The sequence below is a fragment of the Biomphalaria glabrata genome, chromosome 6 (genome assembly GCF_947242115.1).
Source record: "Biomphalaria glabrata chromosome 6, xgBioGlab47.1, whole genome shotgun sequence".
Taxonomy (NCBI): domain Eukaryota; kingdom Metazoa; phylum Mollusca; class Gastropoda; family Planorbidae; genus Biomphalaria; species Biomphalaria glabrata.
Genome location: NC_074716.1, coordinates 39580737 through 39602127, shown reverse-complemented (window position 1 = coordinate 39602127; position 21391 = coordinate 39580737). Strand labels below are relative to the sequence as shown.

The 21391-nt window shown below is 36.4% G+C and overlaps 1 protein-coding gene across 1 annotated transcript in view; it reads left to right on the top strand.

Annotated features, from left to right (window-relative positions):
* The window catches only part of LOC106056440 (pyrokinin-1 receptor-like), a 231321-nt gene that overhangs the window by 183096 nt on the left and 26834 nt on the right, over nucleotides 1–21391 (top strand). Inside the window, exon 4 of the mRNA XM_056032859.1 lies at nucleotides 11001–11132. Within this exon, the coding sequence (XP_055888834.1) occupies nucleotides 11001–11132 (132 nt within the window). The remainder of the gene's footprint in view (nucleotides 1–11000; nucleotides 11133–21391) is intronic.

The following is a 21391-nucleotide window of genomic DNA, read 5'->3' as shown; positions in this document are numbered from 1 at the left end:
TACATTGGAAAATCAATAAGACACACACACACACACACACACACACACAACCTGAGCTAAAACCCAGCATGACCCCATTACATCATCTCTACTGATTAAAACTAAATTAAAGTCGTTCAACTTTGAGCTGTCTTGACATTTACGCCCTCGGAGCCGAGTTTAAGAGCAGATTTCAAGTTCATTCAATCTGTCAGTGAGTTCTTTGAATGTATCCATCTCCCTTGAGGACACATTTCCTTCAGACTGTTACTTCTTCAAATTCCTGCCGTTACATTACGCATACAGGCTTGAAATAGTGCAAGAAGGAAAAAACGATGTATCGACCAAATCGGAAAGTACACATTGTGTAAGGAATTATCACAACACATGTTTTCTGTCCATTATGGTGATCAAGTGGTTTATTTCGGTTCCTGATCTGGGACGTGGCTGGGGGGAGGTAGGGATACTCTCCTGATATAATCGATGTGATTTGCTTAAGAAACGGGAAAACCTTTAAAGTTCACTTGGTTGATTATGATATCCAAAGAAATGATGTCTGGTCATGATAAGGCAAGTTAATACAATAAATGAAGTCATAAAAGTCCATGAACTAAACGGGAAAATAACTTCCGTATAATTTCTGTTCCAGTTGTCTGGCAACACAGTTCTAAATGGTTTTACACAATTGATTAGAAAATAAGATAAAACAAATTTTCTTCAAACACTCTTTAGGTGATTTCACATCTATTCAATGTTCAGAACCACATTATATCGTGTTGTTTTATTGGACTCCTAAAGGGTCTTCTGTTTTTTAAAAACTACTTTTTGGACATATCTTGCAGGACAATTTATTAGAGAAAAATATGATGAGAATACTTTCTAACCCTTCCAAGAATAGTTCATCTTGTCTGACTCAAGGCCTAATCGCTACAGCAAAACATAGGTATTGAAACAAAACAAAGAGAGAAATGTAAATTCACTAAAGAATGTTTCTTTACTTTGTTGTTTTTCATTCAGAAGTAAAACAATATTAGCTGTTACTTGAAACATCAGTGCACATGATAATTGTGATGAACAGGTGTGTAGTATCATGCAACTCATCCCAACGTCTCTGCAATAGAACTCCTATATGAACTTGATTTGTAATTTAGTTGAAAGCGTCCAATAACTGTTCAAATATGTTTACATAAGAAACACGTGTGCAGATATTCTATTCTTAGTTGTTCTATTGGATTACGCAGTTTACAAATCATGGGATGAAGTGAAAACAATTCCTTGGAGACCTCTAGATTCCTGAGATTTCATTCCAACTCAAAGCTGCTACTCATGCAATTATGTTGAAAGCTGCGTGAGACAGTGGAATAAGCGCCACAGACCACCAGCTGACCAAAGAATCCATCTTAGACTTTTCTTTAGCTACTACAGAAATGGAGCAAATATATTTTTTAAAAAATTATTCCCCAAATGCAAATCGAAAACTCGAATTTGATAATAAATAATGTCAGTGTGACGTAGGTTATGGTGACCCGCTAACTCTGGCTACTTCCAAGAACCCAAGACTTTACTCTCTGACCGCAGTGTCTGTTAGCGCCTTCTAAAATGTTGCGTGACCCAACAACACATCGCTGACAGTAGCAACAACTCATTTTACTTTCCACAAGAAAGTACTTTAACAGTTAGTTCACATTTACTTGGTTATTAGATCTATGAACTTATTTATATATACTTTAGCTTCTTATTATTAGTTTTTATATACAGTGACATTGTTAATTTACATACATGTACCACGACGTCTAATCACTTTGTGGTATTTTTGTTTCGTGGTTAAAATTATTTCTCTGCTTTAATTATCTAATCATACAGAAGATAATATCTTAAATCTATAAACAAATACTTTCAGGGGCTACATATAAATTTAACAGAAACAAATCCATACTTTAAACTCTTCGATGATTTTCATTACTGACTTGCAGAGTAAACAGTTTGATACCAACTGCGTGTCCATATCGGTTCTAGAGAGTGTCGATATGCTAACATTGTGGTCACCTGTCTGTCAATAAACTCAATGTGATGGACTAAACAAATAAATAGGGGGTGAGAGCTGTTCTTCTCTACCTCTGGAGATATACCCGCACAGCTAGACAGACGTCTGGTCAGAGTGATAGAGTCAAGGAATATAACATCTTAACATGTTAACTAACCCACGCAAAGGTCAAGACAAAATGAAAAAAAAATGTACCAGCCATTGCTGCTCTGTAGGTAACGCGCATTTATAATGTAAAATTTCATTTCTATTTAAATTAAAACACCTTGTCTTTATAATAAAAGATGTTTGGTGCATATTAATATATGTCTTATTTTTTAAGCACATTATTATGTTTTAAATATAAACATAAATACATTCTATAACAGACATTAATGGAACGTGGTCCACTTTATGCATGTTAAATAGGTACATCGTATACTTTTTACAATTCGGCCAACTATCCGGCTGTGATATGCGACCGGAGCCGAATATGGCCGAATTGTGAAAAAAAGACCGAAAGACCGGCAGAAGCCGGAGCCGGAGCGACTATCCGGTGCACCCCTAGTTCTGGATTTCCATAGAATGCTGCCAAAAAATTAAGTGATGAGCAGCCAATCCATTAAAAAAATACATTTTAATTATGACTCAACAACTGAACACACGCATGCGGGAGTTAACGTCACGAATTCTATTTCTACAAGTAGATTCTAACATAGTTCATGATCTAAATTAGCGTTTCTCAAACTTTGGGGATGGGGCGTTACGTGCTAACAAGGAGGGCGCGTAGGCGTTCAAATTATATTTCAAAGGAAAAAAAATGGTATATTTGCACTGAAGTCATAACTACAGATATGAACATCAATTAATTTTTTAAATATTATGAAAAAAATGTATAGAATCAACGAAATTAAGAGACACCATTTCCTTGTCTAGTAAAAACGTTTAGATTGTAAACTAGGGGTTCTCAACCTGTGGGTCGCGACCCCCTTGGGGGTAGATTGACGATTTGCCAGGGGTCGCCTAAGACGATCCAAAATATGGATTGTTATTGTCTTCTCTTCTATTGCTGTATGTGTGCGTGCGGGGAGAGGGGGGTCGCGGCAGAGTGGGGGATTGTGAAAAGGGGTCTCCGAACATAAAAGGTTGAGAACTGTAAAACCAATGTTTTAAATAAAATGAATAATGTGCTCAAGATGCCATGAGAATGCAATTCTGCAGCTTAGAATGCCCGAAAATCCCCGTAACAATTGCTAGCGGGGGAGAGGGGCAACGATTTTTCTAGACGGTCCATTCCTTTCCTGTAGAAAAGCCTAAAAATTATAAAAATGACTAAACGGACTAGAATTTATGAACGTACATTACGAGTATTGTGATTCCAAACATATCGGGCGTCACTTGGAAAAGTTTGAGAAACTCTGACCAAAAGTTTATGCAAATTCATACTTTTAAGAAATCAATGGAGCTGTTTCAACTGTTGGCGCTCATCAATCAGCTTGTACCGCCTCCAGCATTCTTGTCGCTTTGAACACAACCATTTACCAACAGTTGTCTGCCTACCAGCTCGGGAGATACATCGAAATAATCTTTCCCATAATCTCCCCAAGAATATGACGTCATTGCAGCTACAGAGAGACGCGCACAAACAAGCCGCAGTGTAACACAGGAAGTGACCCCCCCCCCACGCACGCACGCCCACATCGCACGAGCACAAGTTCGAGAGCTTTAAAATAGTTGAGCGGGAAAACACGAGATGACTTGAACAGGGGCGGCTCCTGAGGTCTGCAACAGAAGCTTAGAAATGACGTAGATTAAGGACTGTGCAAAGCAATGACATTAATACATTAGAAAATTTAAAAAGATGAAAGAGATTATCTGTAAACATGCTACAACTAACGGCTGGGTAGTGGACTAGATGACTACGAGCGTTGACACTACCTGTGGTGTTTTCTTTATATTCTTTTAGGTTTATATTATTTTTGAAAATGAGATACTTGCCAGATAGTTTACGTTTCCGGTTTGAACAAAACAAGTAAAAAGCCAAATAGTATGATACTTCAAAAGAAAAAAGTGTATCTTAGGTAAAGAGCTTAACACTTACAACTATATCGATCAATAATGAAGAAGCTATTTCCCTTTTTGGATATTAAACAGAATAATTAATTACCAATAATTAGTTGTTGTTTTTTTTTAAGTACAATAAATAATTGTTTAAAGTTTCAACTTGATTCTAAAATGGGTTTGGTAGTAATAACGTTTACAAATGATTGCCCAGATGGTCACTTTATAACTCATTGAGTGACAAGAACATTTAAAGACTTAAAGGGGAAAAAAAGAGTAAAATAAAAAATAATACTTTAAAAATGGCTTCTTTATACATCTTATAGAGTGATTATTTTGGTGTTTATAACTAATGAATTTTATATTTTTAAAAAGTCACATTGAAACACTGACGTGTATTATAAGCCTAAAGTAAAACCGTAATCTTCTAACTTTTTGTTCTCCTAGCATTCCCTTAAAGTTTTATTAGGGTGGGGTGGGAGTGCAGGGGTATTGGCATGGACTGGGTAAAGAAGAAAATCTGCCTTGATAAAGTTGTTGGTTGCAAGCCAAAATTTAAAACACGCAATATTTGAATTGCTTGGGGGAAAAAACGGAAATAAATCTAATTGAATCGTGTGTTAATCAGCTTGATCATACTCAATGTTCGCATGCAGTCTGAATGAGCAGTCTGCTTGCTTGTAAAAAAAAAAGTAAAGTTCCCCTTTCAGACCTTGTGGTCTATGGGGCAGATGATATTAAGGTCATCTGTTTCTATGGCCAACGGTTAATGAGCAGGGTGTCATGTGGCCAACACAATGACCAACCGCCATTACTTTCCCTTAACAAAAGTCAGGTACACATTAGAGTTGGGTGGACTTAGGGGCGCCCTAAAAATCTCGAAATTCAAAATCCCAGTCTTTAACGAGATTTGAACCAAGGACCCCAGGTTCGGAAGCCAAGCGATAAACCACTTCCAAAATCTAACTCACTACAATAACACAACCTTTCAGTCTCACGTTATGGAATCGTCTTTCCTAGCTAAGACCAAATGACGAAAATGCCACCTATGTTGCATCATTCACAACCAATTGCTAACCTCTTCCCATCGTCACCATAGCAACACACACACACACACACTCCATAACAGATGGACAATGTTTATAATTGATGGACATTGTTGAAGGTTGATGGGAAATGTTCATAGCTGATGGGCAATAATCAAAAATGATGGATATTGTTTGGGAAATGTTCATAGCTGATGGGCAATAATCAAAGATGATGGATATTGTTCAGAGTTGATGACAATAATCACAGTTGATGGAAAATTTGATGGTCAATTTTTAAAGTTGATAGACATTTTAAAAAGAGCTAAATAACTGGTCAAATAACATTCCGAGTTGTTTATTCTAAACTGCCCAACAGTCCTTCGTCTCAACTAGTTATTCAAGAAATATTTCAGTGTCTTTTTTTTTTTTCGGAACCTATTGGGACAAATACCCAGGCGTGCTTATGGAACTTGGTGTGATCTAATATCTTCTAGTACACCATACTCGCCCAAACAGCAACTACCGAGTTAACCTACCAGTAACTGTAACCAGTAACTGTAACCAGTAACTGAAACCAGTAACTGTCGTTAAAACCAACTTTAAGGACGGCAGGTGATGACGGAGGCGTTGACCTAGTTCAACACGTTAGCCGCTAAACTGAACCAGATTAAAGATAGCCGCACCGCTCAGGCAGGAAGTTAGTACGCAGAAATGTTTTTTTTTTTAGCTATTGTCAGAGTTTACCTGGTGGGGTTTAACAGTAAGTCACCTATTTTCTGTCTCTAACAAGCCGCACTAATAAAACAAAAAACTTATAGCCCTACGAGGTATTAATTAGTTTGGATCAGTCATGTAATTACATTTGTAATAGATCTAGACCAACAACAATACATCTGTGCGATTAATAATATTTTTACCCATGTTTTTTGTTTAGAGATATTTTATGCTTTTAGTTTTCTCAACACGCTATGATCCTATCACCCTGTGGCGTAGCATCCATGACGTGAAGGGGTTCAATGAACCCGGGTCCATGACCATAGGGGCCCACTGCGCTTGAGCCCATGACTCTTGACTAGTTGAGAACTTGGGGATAACACCAAAGTGAAAACATTAATTTACTTTTCAAAAAACCGATTTAAAAAAATAGAATTTAAAAAGCTCTCTCAAAATATATTGAACGTTGTACCAAAGTTTATATCAACTTCAAAATCAGTGTTTTAAACTTTTATGTAAGGATTTGCTTTGCATCAGGTTTTGTAAATTGTGATGGCGCTAGCCCTAATCATGTGTTTGAGGTGACAATCGTTTCCATATCGTCCCATTCATAAAACCATTGGTAGTAGTACAGGATATGGGTGGGGGAGGAGGAAGTTTGGTTAAGAAATATTGATGTCCTGATTGTCACTAATTAAAATTCCGATAAAACTGCAAATTATTCAATTTTTTCAAAGCTTAATATGTTTTTATTTTATTTTATATATAAAATATGTATTTTCAATGCTTTATTTGCTCTCTTTACATGTAATTTTCTGCAATCTTTAAAAAAAAATTCTATAATTTTTTATTTTGGTGTACTGTAATCATTGGATCATGGATTCATGGATTGGAATGAAACATAAGTAATTTTAATTAGCGATGTATTTCTTGTCGTAAACTGTACTCATAGTTTGATATGAAAAAAAACAAACAACTGAGGCAGATATAAAAAAAAAATTAGTCTGAAATCTAAACTGAATTTGTAATATGTTTAGTAGTTCAAAAACTGTCTCAACTGTTGTTTTAAAAACTATTGAAGCTGATGAAATTTCCATTGTGAAATAGTGTAAAACATTCAAGCAGGACAATGCGTCCTCGAAAGTCGTCATCGCATTGTTTTGTTGTCTTCTGTGGTGTTTACAAAATGTTGATGTAATCGTTCGAACAGAATAAAAAGGAGATGAAATCTAAACAAAAACAAAATACAAATAACATTAAATATTTAGCAAGCCAAAGAAATATCAGAGTGTTAACATAGGAATCGTTCAAGTTGAACATGCTTTTGCTATTGCAATTAATCAGGAAACCGAATCGGGAAGCAGGCTTATAACAAAGATCTAGAAGATAGAGAGATAACTAAATGAATCTTGGAATAGTGCCATTCTATGACCAATGCGTAGTATTTGGTTGAAATAGCTCTTAAAGAGATTTAACGCCATATATTTATTAAAAAAACAACTCAGAAAATTGCTATGAATATTTAGATTTGACAGGAAATCAAAGCCCAACAGATTCAAAACGAGATAATACATCTGTTGGGCAATGCAGTTCTAAAAAAAATATCGGTAATTTAGGACATCCATTCTGCACCATTTGTCTCTTTCATTGGTGGCAGCACTCAAGACAAATAAAAAGTTCATATCAAATTCGTATTATTTTTTTGATACTGCTAGTGATCTCCGATGACGGAGCATCCAAAGAAATAGAATTAAGTTAGTCATTTCTAGGATTTCATATATGTGAGAATCAGACGTCAGCAGAATTTGCTGAACAAATGCTCCAAGTAATTAAAAAAACACATTTATCCTTAAATAAACTACGAGGCTAAAGTTATGATGGTGCTTCCAATATGACTGGAGACTAGAATAATCTTTGGGCATTGTTTCATCAGAAAAAGCCGCTGGCGCATTTAGAAATAGATGCACAGGTTTCTTACTTTGCAACTAAAAAGGCAAGGTTGTCATTGCCGGAAGTGGTAATGGATGTAAGCACTCCACTACCTATAAAATGCTTCCTAATGGCATGCTTCTCAAATAGCCTCTGACAACCAGTCCAACTCCTGGCCTTCACGTGTGGCTCAGATATTGAGTCCGGCGGAACTGTCTCACTAACAGGAGAAAGGGCAAAGGCTAGTAACTGGCGCTTTAACCAGTAAGCTTCGGGCAGGAGGGGCTCGTTAGCCATGGCTGGCTACCCACTTAGGAGAAGGAAAACTCTGAATTCAAACCTCTGTTGCCTTGCAGCTATACCCAATCATGGGAAAAGCTTCGGGAGTCAACCCTGAGGAAAAATCAGGAGCTGGCGACCCTAATGCAGTTTGCAGCACCCAGTGACACACCCTGGCAGAACCTGCGACGCCGCTGACCCCAAACTGTATCGGCACTGCCGTTCCTTTGGATACATCAGCTACGTGGAGAGGGGGGGGGGCTGATGTGTGGGCGACATCGTTCTGACCACAGTTATTGCACAGGCATTCATCACATTTCCACAGAGTCTCTTCGTGACTGAAGGAGGCCAGAGAAATGTTCAATAAATAAATATTCGATTTGTTTACTGTGAACGTAGAACTAGATACTAGTTTGTATCAATGTTTCAAAGTTTGACACTTAGAAGTGCTTTAGGAATGTAAATGTGTAGAATGGGAACTAGAACTCATAAAACATTTAATTCTGTTCAAAAAAAATTGTATAAACATACAAACTTTTAATGTGTGTTGGAGTCCTGCTTCAAACGTAATAAGATTATTAAGAAGCTACTCTACTTGCATTAGAATGTATTTTGGTCAATGTACCGATACATTTAGATTACTCAATTGTTTTGTCTTACGGTGTATTCGTCTTATGGGGGGAGGGGGCCCACCAATATATTCATGAACCCGGGCCCACGGGTATCTTGCTACGCAACTGCTATCACCTATCCTATCACTTATCAGTTGGGAAAATGGGCGAGGGAGTGGGGGGGAAGAAATGGATATCTAGATGGATTTTTACTGTCATCGGTTTTTGAAAGCACTTATACACAAAAAATAAGGCAACTAACTAAATTCGAACTCGTGCCTCACGCCTCTTCGGGCCGACGTGCCTCACGCCTCTGCTAGTGAAGACTAGAGAAGATTGTATAGTTATATGTTGTCAGGTTTCCATTTAGAGCGGGGTTTAGGGATATTTGGGCGCCTCTGGGTACCTGACATTAGTTGGGGAAAGTATGGGCTGTTGGTCTTTGTGCTGGCCACATGACCCCATCGTTAACCGTGAGCCAAAGAAACAGATGACTTTACATCATATGCCCTATAAATCGCAAGAGCGTATCAAGATTGGTCAAGTTTGATTTTTTTTTCGGGATATACATAACCACTGCATTATTTACATAATATATATCATCATCATCATCATCATCATCATAAAACTCCATTTGAGTGAGGACTTGAGAGGTTTTAATGATCAAATTGTAGAGAGCCCTGGACAGAAACCCTGCTGTTTGGCGTAGCGCATACATGTCACCGTACAGGTTGAGAATCTGGGACATATTTATTTATTTATCAAATATCGAAAGACAAAATAGTTTTGTACAAGCTTTGAATAAAAAACGGTGCTCATAAAATACTGTCTGTTATTTTTTTGCTGAACTATGAAAAAGATTTTATATTCTTTGTTTTGTTTTGTTTTTTGGATGAGAAAAATTCTCTGCTAGTCAATATTTACAACCAAGCGAACTCTTATAGCTAGAAAGCCAATGGTGTTGAAAATAACTTCATAAACTTGCCTCACATCTTTTATTAAGTAGACTAAAACACAAGATGTCATTGGCTCTAATAGTGTTCCAATTAGAATATCGGACTAAAAGAAAACCAAATTACTTTATTGTCAAGCCAGTCGTTATAAGCACGTCACAGATAAAGTTCTGATGTCTACGTTGTTTAAAACTCCAAGTAGTCTTGAATTGAGTTCTCATTGACATGGGCGTGCTGTGTTTGTTTTTAAAATATGCAATAAAAAAGAAAAAAAGACAGTTAACAAGAGAACAGACAGAAAACTAGTAACAGACACTAAGAAACAGACAGACATAAGTATGAACATTAACCAATTAGTCAATTAATTGTGGTTATGTTATTATTTTGTTTGATACCAACAACAGTAGTCACAAATACGGCTAAATAAGTAGGGTTTATTCCCTTTAGATAATTGGGCACGATATTTTAACCCACACCCATTCTCTGATCAAGTTGAAACTTTACACAATTTTTTATTTTACCTAAAAAAAAAACTTGTATCAATTAAAACAAGATTACACAAACTCTGAGTCGACCCTCATAGAATCTTTCAATTGGCAAGAAATATCCAAGCCATGATTTTCTTTTATCTAAAGTAATTGAAGTAATATAAAGAAAGATATAAAGACAGAAACATACAACTAAGTCAGACAGAAACATACAACTAAGTCAGACAGAAACATACAACTAAGGCAGACAGAAACATACAACTAAGTCAGACAGAAACATACAACTAAGGCAGACAGAAACATACAACTAAGGCAGACAGAAACATACAACTAAGGCAGACAGAAACATACAACTAAGGCAGACAGAAACATACAACTAAGGCAGACAGAAACATACAACTAAGGCAGACAGAAACATACAACTAAGGCAGACAGAAACATACAACTAAGGCAGACAGAAACATACAACTAAGGCAGACAGAAACATACAACTAAGGCAGACAGAAACATACAACTAAGGCAGACAGAAACATGCAACTAAGGCAGAGAGAAACATACAACTAAGGCAGACAGAAACATACAACTAAGGCAGACAGAAAACTAGCAAGAGACACAAAGAAACAAACATGAGTACAATCAGATTGAAAAGACTTACACACTGACAGAAGGAAAAAAAAAGATAGATAGATAGATAGATAGACAGATAGGTAGATAGACAGACAGATAGATAGATAGATAGATAGATAGATAGATAGATAGATAGATAGATAGATAGATAGATAGATAGATAGATAGATAGATAGATAGATAGATAGATAGAGACATACAAACCTAAAACACACATACATATATACATACATTCATACATAGGTAAATACACACACAGAAGTTACCTGTTTAACTCGTAAACACTACGGTCTTTTCTATTCACACAGTCGCTGTGGTCATCGCCTTCTTTGTCTGCTGGGCTCCCTACCACGCCCAGAGGTTGATGACGTTTTACATTGAACGTGACCAGTGGACACAGGAGCTAATGCTAGCCCAAAGTCATCTGTTTTATATATCAGGTGAGTCAAAGCTTTTCTGGAGACATTGGATAAATGATCGGTGTAGAAAGAACATTGCGCCTAATTAACAACTAAGATAGGTAAGTAAGTCCCATTTTCCTCAATTGTCGATGTTTATAATTCAGATTGACCTCTAGCTTCCTTGTTTTAAAAGCAAGAAAAAGCCTGTATTGTAAATATGCTGTCTGTCAGTCAGTTAGTATGTTACATTTATATATAAGAAAAAGAAGATGCTATAGCTACTTATTACTATAAGGCAGAGGACCCTCCTGACAACACAGCAAGTCTGGAAATGTCAATATCTAGCACAGTACTTAATATCTCTTCTAACAAAAGTAGTAGATCTTTTTCTTTGAAGATAATGCGTTTATAAAAGGCAAGCGTTCACGAACCGATCATTGCTCAGATACCTTTTTAATAGTTGCAATCTGTTTTGGATCAAATTCACTTGAGTTCTTTCTACATCGTCCCGGGATATGTAGAAACTCTCGACGGTAATGTTTGACTAGCCTTGAGACTAACCAAATCAATAAGCGAGTATCTATACGGGTAACCGAATTCCAAGCCGTAGTCGATACTGGTCTGACAATCACTAGCCCAATGTCAAACAGGGAGAGTTTACTCCACGAGACTTAAAGAATCGATTCCCACTTAATTATTCCGATCAGTTCTTTTTTCTTTTTTTCCCCTCGACGCCGGGTTCTCTTTGGCGATCACAGTCCAATAACTTCCTTTCCGCACCATTTAATACTTGGGAGACATTAGAAGTGTTCTGGAATGTTCCTGGCTTGACTTCACGTGATTTTTAATGCAGACACAAGCCATCTCACGTGGACATTATCAAGTTCTTCAAACTACAACAACTGGAATGAAGGAAACTGATTCTATGGCCGCCGGGTAACAACTGATCTTGGTTCTCCCAACTAATGCCAGGTCAGGTACCCATTAGACCTGGGTGGACTTGGGGCGTCCTAAGAATCTTGAAGTTCAAACTCGAGGTCTTCAACATTGCCTCACAGTCCGGATACCAAGTGATCTACGTCTCGGTCAACAATTTAAACACGCCCCCTACCCGACCCGTTTTCATACATAATAATTATAATAAAGCTTGTCTTCCAGTCCGAAGCTTAATGAGGAATAATGCATTTCCCGTGGCTACACAGCCTCAGCTGCGACCTACATACTTCGCCACATACAGTGCAGACAGAACCATTGTCCGCGTTGATATAGATTTTCATACATGTGCCTTAAACAATATTCGACACTCTATTTATTTTTCATTCTCTTTTTCTTGGTTATTTTCTATCTTGAATTCTTTATCTCTCTGTCATTTTTTGAGCAGCTTTCTTTTTTCCTTTTTATTTCACTTCTACTTTCTTTCTTCTTAAAAGATTTGCTTTCTAATAGTACAACACAAATCTCTTTTTTTTTTAACAACAGTTAATTCTCCGTGAGACATTTAAAGTATCTCCTTTTTATTTCTGCTGTCACATTTTAACGATGCTGAAATATAGCCGGCACAACGATCTACTTTATAAAAACTTCCAGACCAGTGTTAGAAAATCATGAGTGTGGGTAGACTTAAGTCTATTCAAACAAACATGGAATGGGTAGCCAAGATTGTAAGGCACTCCGTGAAGGTCGCAGCCTCCAGTTCCTTGTGATGGCACCTGAATTTATTTTACTAGTCATTGAGGGATGAACTGAAAAACCCGATTTAATTCTAATGCCTCCTATGGCGACTTTGGATCATCTTATAGAAAGGAGATGAAATCCGGAGCTTAGCCCACCTAACAGTTCCACCTCTGCATCTCTTTACCAAATGAATGTGTCTAAAATAACGCCAGTTGCCGATACAGTTTGGGATCATCGTCTTTGTTGGTTAAGAATCTAGAACATTGCGTTGCAAGCTGTATAAGAGTCACCGGCTCCAGATATTTCTTCTGTGTTGATTCTAGATGCCTTTCCCATGTTTGCGTACAGTATGAAGGCAGTGGAAATTTGCATTTAGAGCAGTGGCGTAGCTAGGAATTCGCAATCATTTGGTAGCCCGGGGGGCTTGACCTCTTTGGGCGGGAAGGGGGCTTCATTTTGCGTAATATTAATATTTAATGTAAAAAATATTTTGAATACTGATTTGGAGGCCCAACTCAAGTCTAGGCCAGGAGGGATTTTATATTCCCCTCCCCTTCACGCACCTTGCTACGCCTTTGATTCAGAGTTTTCCTTCTCCTTGAAGTCCTCCAAGGCTACCATGTTTCTCCTGCTTGAATCTTACTGGCTACCATGTTTCTCCTGCTCGAATCTTACTGGTTTAGGCGCATAGATCAAGATCTATTGGGATGATTTAACCTCTTCTTTCCTCTTAGAAGTGCTGAAAACAAAACCCCAGTATTTAGAGAAATTCGAACTCCTTACATTATGGGTCGGATGTAAGTACACTACCACTGCATTCCACTTATAGTCATCCTCCCTCCAGACATACATATTGAAAAATATATTTAAATCTATTTTAAAAACTGTACATAAGAGATGAGATAGCCAGATTTATTTTGCACTGATGAAGAAGGGATGTCCAAAAGAGATGACCATTACTTACATCTAGAGATCTATCCCCAGCAGACAAAGCTAACGATTGGCTTGTGGCTAGGAAAACATGGTCCTAAATTTAAACAAGAGATAATATTTTATCGTAACTTAATGGAGCAAATCACATCCTGGTTTGTACGTACCAATGTCATGTCAGTTTTTTTTTCTTGTTTTGATATGGCGGGAGAAAAAAACGAAGGAGAAACAAAAAGATTTCCTCGCACGTGACTGCCAAGTGGGTCGTTGTGACGTAGTAAAAAAAGGGGGAAAAAAAAAGGGGGGGGGGGAGAAAAAAAAGTTATAAGTAGGGTTGATAAATTTGAACATGTTGGTTGACATTGTTAACTACAGAATATGTTTAGTTCTAGGATTGATTCTGACATAATATTGTTACAAAGCTTATATCATCTGTCTGACACGCTATTCTTTCCACACCTTAGATAATGTTAGTTTTTTTTGTTTTTTTTTTAATTCTTTTAATAATTTGCTTCTTATTAGTCTTATTTTCTAAATATTAGTTAGAGCTCCGTGAAGAATGGTGCTTCTTACGAACTAGTAAGTTTTATGCTATCGAAGATTATTTTGTTATAGAATAACTTAAAAACTATGGTGTTAGTTATTATGACTTTGAATTATTCTTATAGAACTATGGCATTAAAATTATGACATAAGGACTATGACCATAGATTGATGACTTCACAAGTATCTACTTTATAAAGTAGAATGTAAGGCGCATGTATGTATGTATGTATGTTATGAATAGAAATCAAAACCGCTTGACCAATCTTGATAAAGCTTGGCAGAAATGTCCCTTGGGTACTAACTTGGACCGTTGGACCCTAAAACAAACTTAAGACCCTCAAAAAAATAATTGACCGACTCTATTAAAGCTATAGTATTTTATGGATCTAGGCTTTGTTTACAATGTTGACATGAGAAAAGATCGAAAGGATTTAAATCTAGATCTACTTTGAAGAAATACACTTTGCACATATAGTTTTTTACTTTGACACATGGAAATACAAAATGTAGTCTATTGATTTCATTATTTAATAAAATTAACCTTCAAATTTGTGTTTCAAAAGCATTTTTACATAAATTCGTTCCTTATATCTGTGAATTCAGAACGTCCTGACTTAATTATAATCCCATTCATTGAACAAATCGGGTAAACCCGTTTTAATTGAACTTTATATCCTATTCATCTATCGCTCCTTCCGTTTTTAATAGATATGAATGTATCGGCTTCGGGTAAACCCAATTTCGCAAAACTACTTTTATTTTCGTAGCGAAAGAGAAAAACTTGAAAGGATCATTAGCTAAGTTTAACATACATCTAAATCCAATCCACTAGATTAGTAAACACAAACTAGGACCCGCAGGCCGCGGGTAATGTCAGGCTAGTGACTTTATATAATGCCTTTACAATTATGACTTTAGATATAGATCTCATCTTAGATCAATCTAAGTTTTGACATTTCGTAAAATGGAAGCTAAATCAATTTCGCGCTAAGCGCTTATTATTTTGTATAATATTAAATCTTTTTTTTTCTTTGTAAATTTTATAGACTTCCACTACATTTTATAGACTTCCACTACATTTTATAGACTTCCACTACATTTTATAGACTTCCACTACATTTTATAGACTTCCACTACATTTTATAGACTTCCACTACATTTTATAGACTTCCACTACATTTGATGAACAGAAGTTTCCGTCGGATTCTAAGTGGGCATTGAAAAAAAAAAGATTTCTGCAAAGTTAAAATTGAAACAGAGTTGAGAACCACTGGCTTAGAGTCATAACTCGTAAGGTTGCTAGATGATAATAGTGTGAACACAAAAGTGTCTGACTAACTAGTGCTGACATGTCAAATCCTTCAATGCACGTGTGATCATTAACTCTAATATTCGTATTAAAGTACAGTGTACTTTAGTGTGAGCATCACCACTGTGGGATGTTACGTTTGGTTGTGCACCTTTCAAACTGACGTAGGCGTTTAATGGAGTAATCAAGTAAATGATAAAAGTGCATTATAAAATATAATAACATAAATCAAACAGACTCAAAGACATTTTTCCTATTTTTTTCTTAAATCACGTAGATAATTATTTTTGGTTTCTATTGGAAAGCCCAATCAAGCGAACTAAAGAAAGAAAAAGGGAAAAAAAAAAGTAACCAATAGAGGTGTCGTTAAAATAGGCAGGGCCGAGGGGCAACCACCACTACAGGGCCGTAGTGGAACTACCTTGATAGGTATGGGAAGCGTGATCGAGAGGTAAAGTGCGCTTGAACTTGGCTTGGCTACCTATGAAGGGGGCTCGAGGTTCGACACCCGACTCGGGCAGAGTTGTGTTTACGGAAAAACCTTCTCCTAGATACTCACTTCCCCCCCCCCTCCACTGGTACAAAACTGAGATTTGGACCAAAGCGCTCTGAGCATGCTATAAGCATGAAAGTAGCGCTATATAAATGCCATAAATTATAATGTCTTAAATACATACAGTTGGGCTAAATTTATAATGTAAAATAGCGCTCACCCTTAGGTTTTAATAGTAATAATTTCATTCGATTGTGAACAGAAGCGTAAAGCTTTTTCTATATTTAAGCGAAAAAGTTCTAAAAAATTTTTAACACCGTCAATTTTATTGACAGACATCAACACAGAAAAATACCCTCAAACAACTATTAGTTGTTTTTTTTTTATTGAAATTACTCAGAAAGATAATTTCAGTGCTGCTCAGCAGTCTCTTCTAGATCGGGGCAATGGGCGGTCACCCCCATCGCCGCCCTCAAATGCCCCCTCTGCTTGTGAAATATGACATGCTTCTGAAGAACTCATTTATTAACATCAGAAAGAACGAACAAAGATGACATTAAATGTCAGGGAGATAAAATGAATGTCTACCTACGGCTCGCTACACTTTCCTTGGCTTTGAGAATTCTAGAAACTTCTTCTCTTGATAAACTCTTTGAACTCAATTTTATAATGAATTTCACTTCCTGTTTAATTGTGTGTTCCATTCCAATACCTTGTCTGGTAGCGGATCTACACTTATGAGGCATCTATTTTAGTTTTGACATGCACACATATTTTATAACGATGTACATTGTTTTAAGAGACCTCGGTAATAAATAATATGATATAAATAAAAGTGTATAGAGATTTTCATCATAATCTTAAGTGACATTAGTTCCCATTTCAAACCTTGCGATCTATAGGGTAGATGATGTCAAGGCCGTCTGTTTCTGTGGCCCACCGTTAACGAGGGTGTGATGTGGCCAGCACCATGACCAACCGCCTTTACTTTTCCCCAACTAATGTCAGGTGGCTAAGCGGTAAAGCGCTTGGCTTCCGAACCGAGCTCATTGCGTAAATGTATATATATATATTATAATTTTTACATTTATATATAACTACATTCATTTTTATAGCACGCTTAGAGCGCTATGGTTCAATCTCATTTGTGGACCAGTGGGCGGAAAGGGTATCTGAGAGAAGGTTTTTCGTGCTGCTTTTAGGCGCTCAGTTAACACAACTCTTCTCGAGTCGGGTGTCGAACCTAGAGCCCCCTTGATAGGTAGCCCAGCCAAGCCGAGTTGCGTACTTAGCCTCTTGACCACGCATCCCAATAAAATGTAGCTAGATGTCGACTGACCATACACTTGGACTCTACAGAAGACTTGTTACATATAAGAAACATTTCATATGCAGAACAACCCTAAATGACATAATGAACACCAATAGTTTGGTCTCAACGTAAATGACATTTTTAACTGCTCTGTAGCTATATAAAGAACACCCTAAAAGAAACTGGAAACCTCAAGTAGATAATGACTTGTCTTTTTTTAGAGCCGGTTCAAACAGGTTCCAGTTATCTGGGAATCTCTTAAAGTTGGGCACATCAGGTGATATTTCCTGAACAGGTAGACTAATTGAATAGTACGAATGGTATCTGAAAATCTAACACATTTTAACACAAAAGTCGAACCTATTGAACTCTGATATTTCCGTAACACTGGCCAAGTCCCCAAAGTCCTTAGAGCTTAAAGTTTTCAGAAAAGATTCTCTGCCTTTCGTAACACAAACTCGCCACTTTCTAATCTTAACATCATTCTTTCCTGTCATTTGTACCTTATCATCAAAATCTGCTAACAAAACTTAAAAAAAAAAACAACTTCTCTTGGTTCTTTGATTCATTGTTTTTAGAAGTACTATTAGATTCACTAAGAGTCGTTGTTTTTTTCCTAAAACCAATGATTGTAGTTCCATCACTCAGCAGTCCAACTCAAACTAATGTTTCCTGCTTCACAACCGACAAAGAAACTAGTAATGAGCTAGTCGTTTGTTCAGTTGTTGTTTTTTTCCTTGGCCTCTAAATCTTGTATAGTTGATTTCCCAACTTTTACACTCCAGCGATCCTTGATTTCCTAGCTGTGTATTTCTCACAAGATTTGGATATTTCTGGCTTTGCCATATAAATATAGTTAGGTTGACCAAAATCTTTTTTTTTTTTATTTATTCTCTTTTAAAGACGCATTATGGAATGATTTTGTAAAAATTTTTATAAAACATTAAAATTTAAAAAAAAATGGATTTTTAAAAATTAATTTTGTTAAAGTACGTTTTTTCCAGCCTGGCCCAGTTAGTAGACGGAAGTTAAGTGCCCTCACTGACAGGTTAATCTTGACAATTGTTCGGTTTAAAGCACGCCCACAATATGGCGTATTTTTTTTTACACCAAATATTATTTGTACTACAAGATAGATAGATTGGATAGATAGATAGATAGATAGATAGATAGATAGATTGATTGATTGATTGATTGATTGATTGATTGATTGATTGATTGACAGACGTGAGGCGCGGTGGCTGAGGGGTAAAGCTCTTGGCTTTCGAAACGGGAGTCTCGACGTCGAATCATGGTGAAGACTGGGATTTTTAACTTTGGGATCTTTAGGCGCCTCTGATACACCCATGACAGTAATTGGTACCTGAAATTAGTTAGGGAAAAGTAAAGGCGGTTGACAGACAGACAGATAGATAGTTAGATAGATAGATAGATAGATAGATAGATAGTGTTCTTTAAGGTCAGTGGAATATTTCTACTAGCTTTCAAGGACGTGTGAAGACAATAGGGCGGTATCGATGCAAAATTATATGCAATTAACTCGCATTTTGTAATCGATTCTATCTCGTCCAGTATCTGACTTCTGCTATAGATTACTACTTGGTCAGATCCAGTTACACTCTCTCTCAATAGCATAGGAGATATCTTTGATCTTATCGTGTTTCATTGATAATGTTCTGTTTAGTCGATACACTTTCTCAATTAGCGTTTTTAAATGAGATAAAATATAAGATAAAAACTGCTGATGTTTATAGAGATAAATGGAACTTATAAATGGAAATGTAGTTTGACTACAAGACTCCAATGCTATTGGTTATAAGTCCTAAGTGTACACTACAGAGTATAGCTTATCATGTACACTACAGAGTATAGCCTATCATGTACACTACAGAGTATAGCCTATCATGTACACTACAGAGTATAACCTATCATGTACACTACAGAGTATACCCTGTCATGTACACTACAGAGTATACCCTGTCATGTACACTACAGAGTATACCCTGTCATGTACACTACAGAGTATACCCTGTCATGTACACTACAGAGTATACCCTGTCATGTACACTACATAGTATACCCTGTCATGTACACTACAGAGTATACCCTGTCATGTACACTACAGAGTATACCCTGTCATGTACACTACAGAGTATACCCTGTCATGTACACTACAGAGTATACCCTGTCATGTACACTACAGAGTATACCCTGTCATGTACACTACAGAGTATACCCTGTCATGTACACTACAGAGTATGCCCTATCATGTACACTACAGAGTATAGCCTATCATGTACACTACAGAGTATAACCTGTCATGTACACTACAGAGTATAGCCTATCATGTACACTACAGAGTATAACCTATCATGTACACTACAGAGTATACCCTATCATGTACACTACAGAGTATACCCTATCATGTACACTACAGAGTATACCCCGTCATGTACACTACAGAGTATAGCCTATCATGTACACTACAGAGTATACCCTGTCATGTACACTACAGAGTGTATCTTCCAGATACAACTAAATATGGAGTTTGAAACAAAGAAACAAAGAAGACAAATATAAAAAAAATACTCTAAAAGTGTAATTGTACATTTGAATAGATCTAGACCAAACAAAAATAAATAAAAATATTTCTTACCAATTAATTTTACTCAGCGCTATTTAACTTTCTTGACACGTTATAATCCTATCACTTATCTGGACCAGGTGGGAAAATGGGGGGAGGGGGAGAAAAAAAAAGGAATATCTGTATGAATTTAACCGTAATCGCTTTTTAAAAGCATTGATTAAAAAAAAAAATAGGGGGAACGACATGAATTCGAACTCATGGCTCAAAAGTTCTCAAGCCGACATACTAACCACTCTTTTAATGAGGTGCTAATGCAAATTGTAGATTGTAATCTATTGTTTGTTTCAAGCTTAGTTTAAAGCGGCGACTAAATATGAATTCGAACTCATGGCTCAAAAGTTCTCAAGCCGACATACTAACCACTCTTTTAGTGAGGTGCTAATGCAAATTGTAGATTGTAATCTATTGTTTGTTTCAAGCTTAGTTTAAAGCGGCGACTAAAGGGGACTAATTCAGCTTGTATCAGATCAGTCAAGTACATTTTTTCCCATATTCGAGATACCACAAAATTAATTTATAACCAATAGGTAATTAACTAATTGACTAATTTCTCGTTTATTGATTCTTGTGTTGTAAGGTAAAGGAAATAATTCTTCCAATCTTCAGCTTGACCCGAGAGTGTCGGAGAAATAACGTTTTCTTTTTTTCCACAGACAGAGTGAGTTGAAATAAGCTTTTTAAAAGAAAAAGTCTGTTGTTGTTTTTACGACAAACTTAGCAATATCAATTATGCAACATTGAACTTATATGTTCCCAAATTTAAACAGTAATAACAACAAACTAAGATTACATTCTTAATGCTCGGTCGCTAGTTTGTAGCTCCAAATAGCTAGTACAGCTAAACCGATGTAAGCGTATTATATTTTTTTACACTTGAACTAACTTATTTTTACACAAAGTTGCATATAACTTTTTATATCTATCTAGCTATCTATCAATCTATCTATCTATCTAACTATCTAGCTATCTATCAATCCATCTATCTATCTATCTATCTATCTATCTATCTATCTATCAATCTATCTATCTATCTATCTATCTATCTATCTATCTATCTATCTATCTATCTATCTATCTATCTATCTATCTAAATATATAGATAGATTTAATTTGAGAGTAGTTGTATATAGAAACAAGTGAAATGATAAAATCAAGATATAACTCACTACTAATACACGCCCTTACTGTCTTAGGTCTCACAAATAAAAAAGACTTCATTTTCAACTATCACCTAACTGACTTCTATTCACATCAAGTATGACAGACGCTGTCGTGGTTACATCATAGATCCAACGGTCAAGTACAAACGCTCCCCTCTCCTCATGGTTACCTAGGAAACTCACACATACTCTGAGGTGCTAAAATTGCTCAAAAATGTTTGATAGCC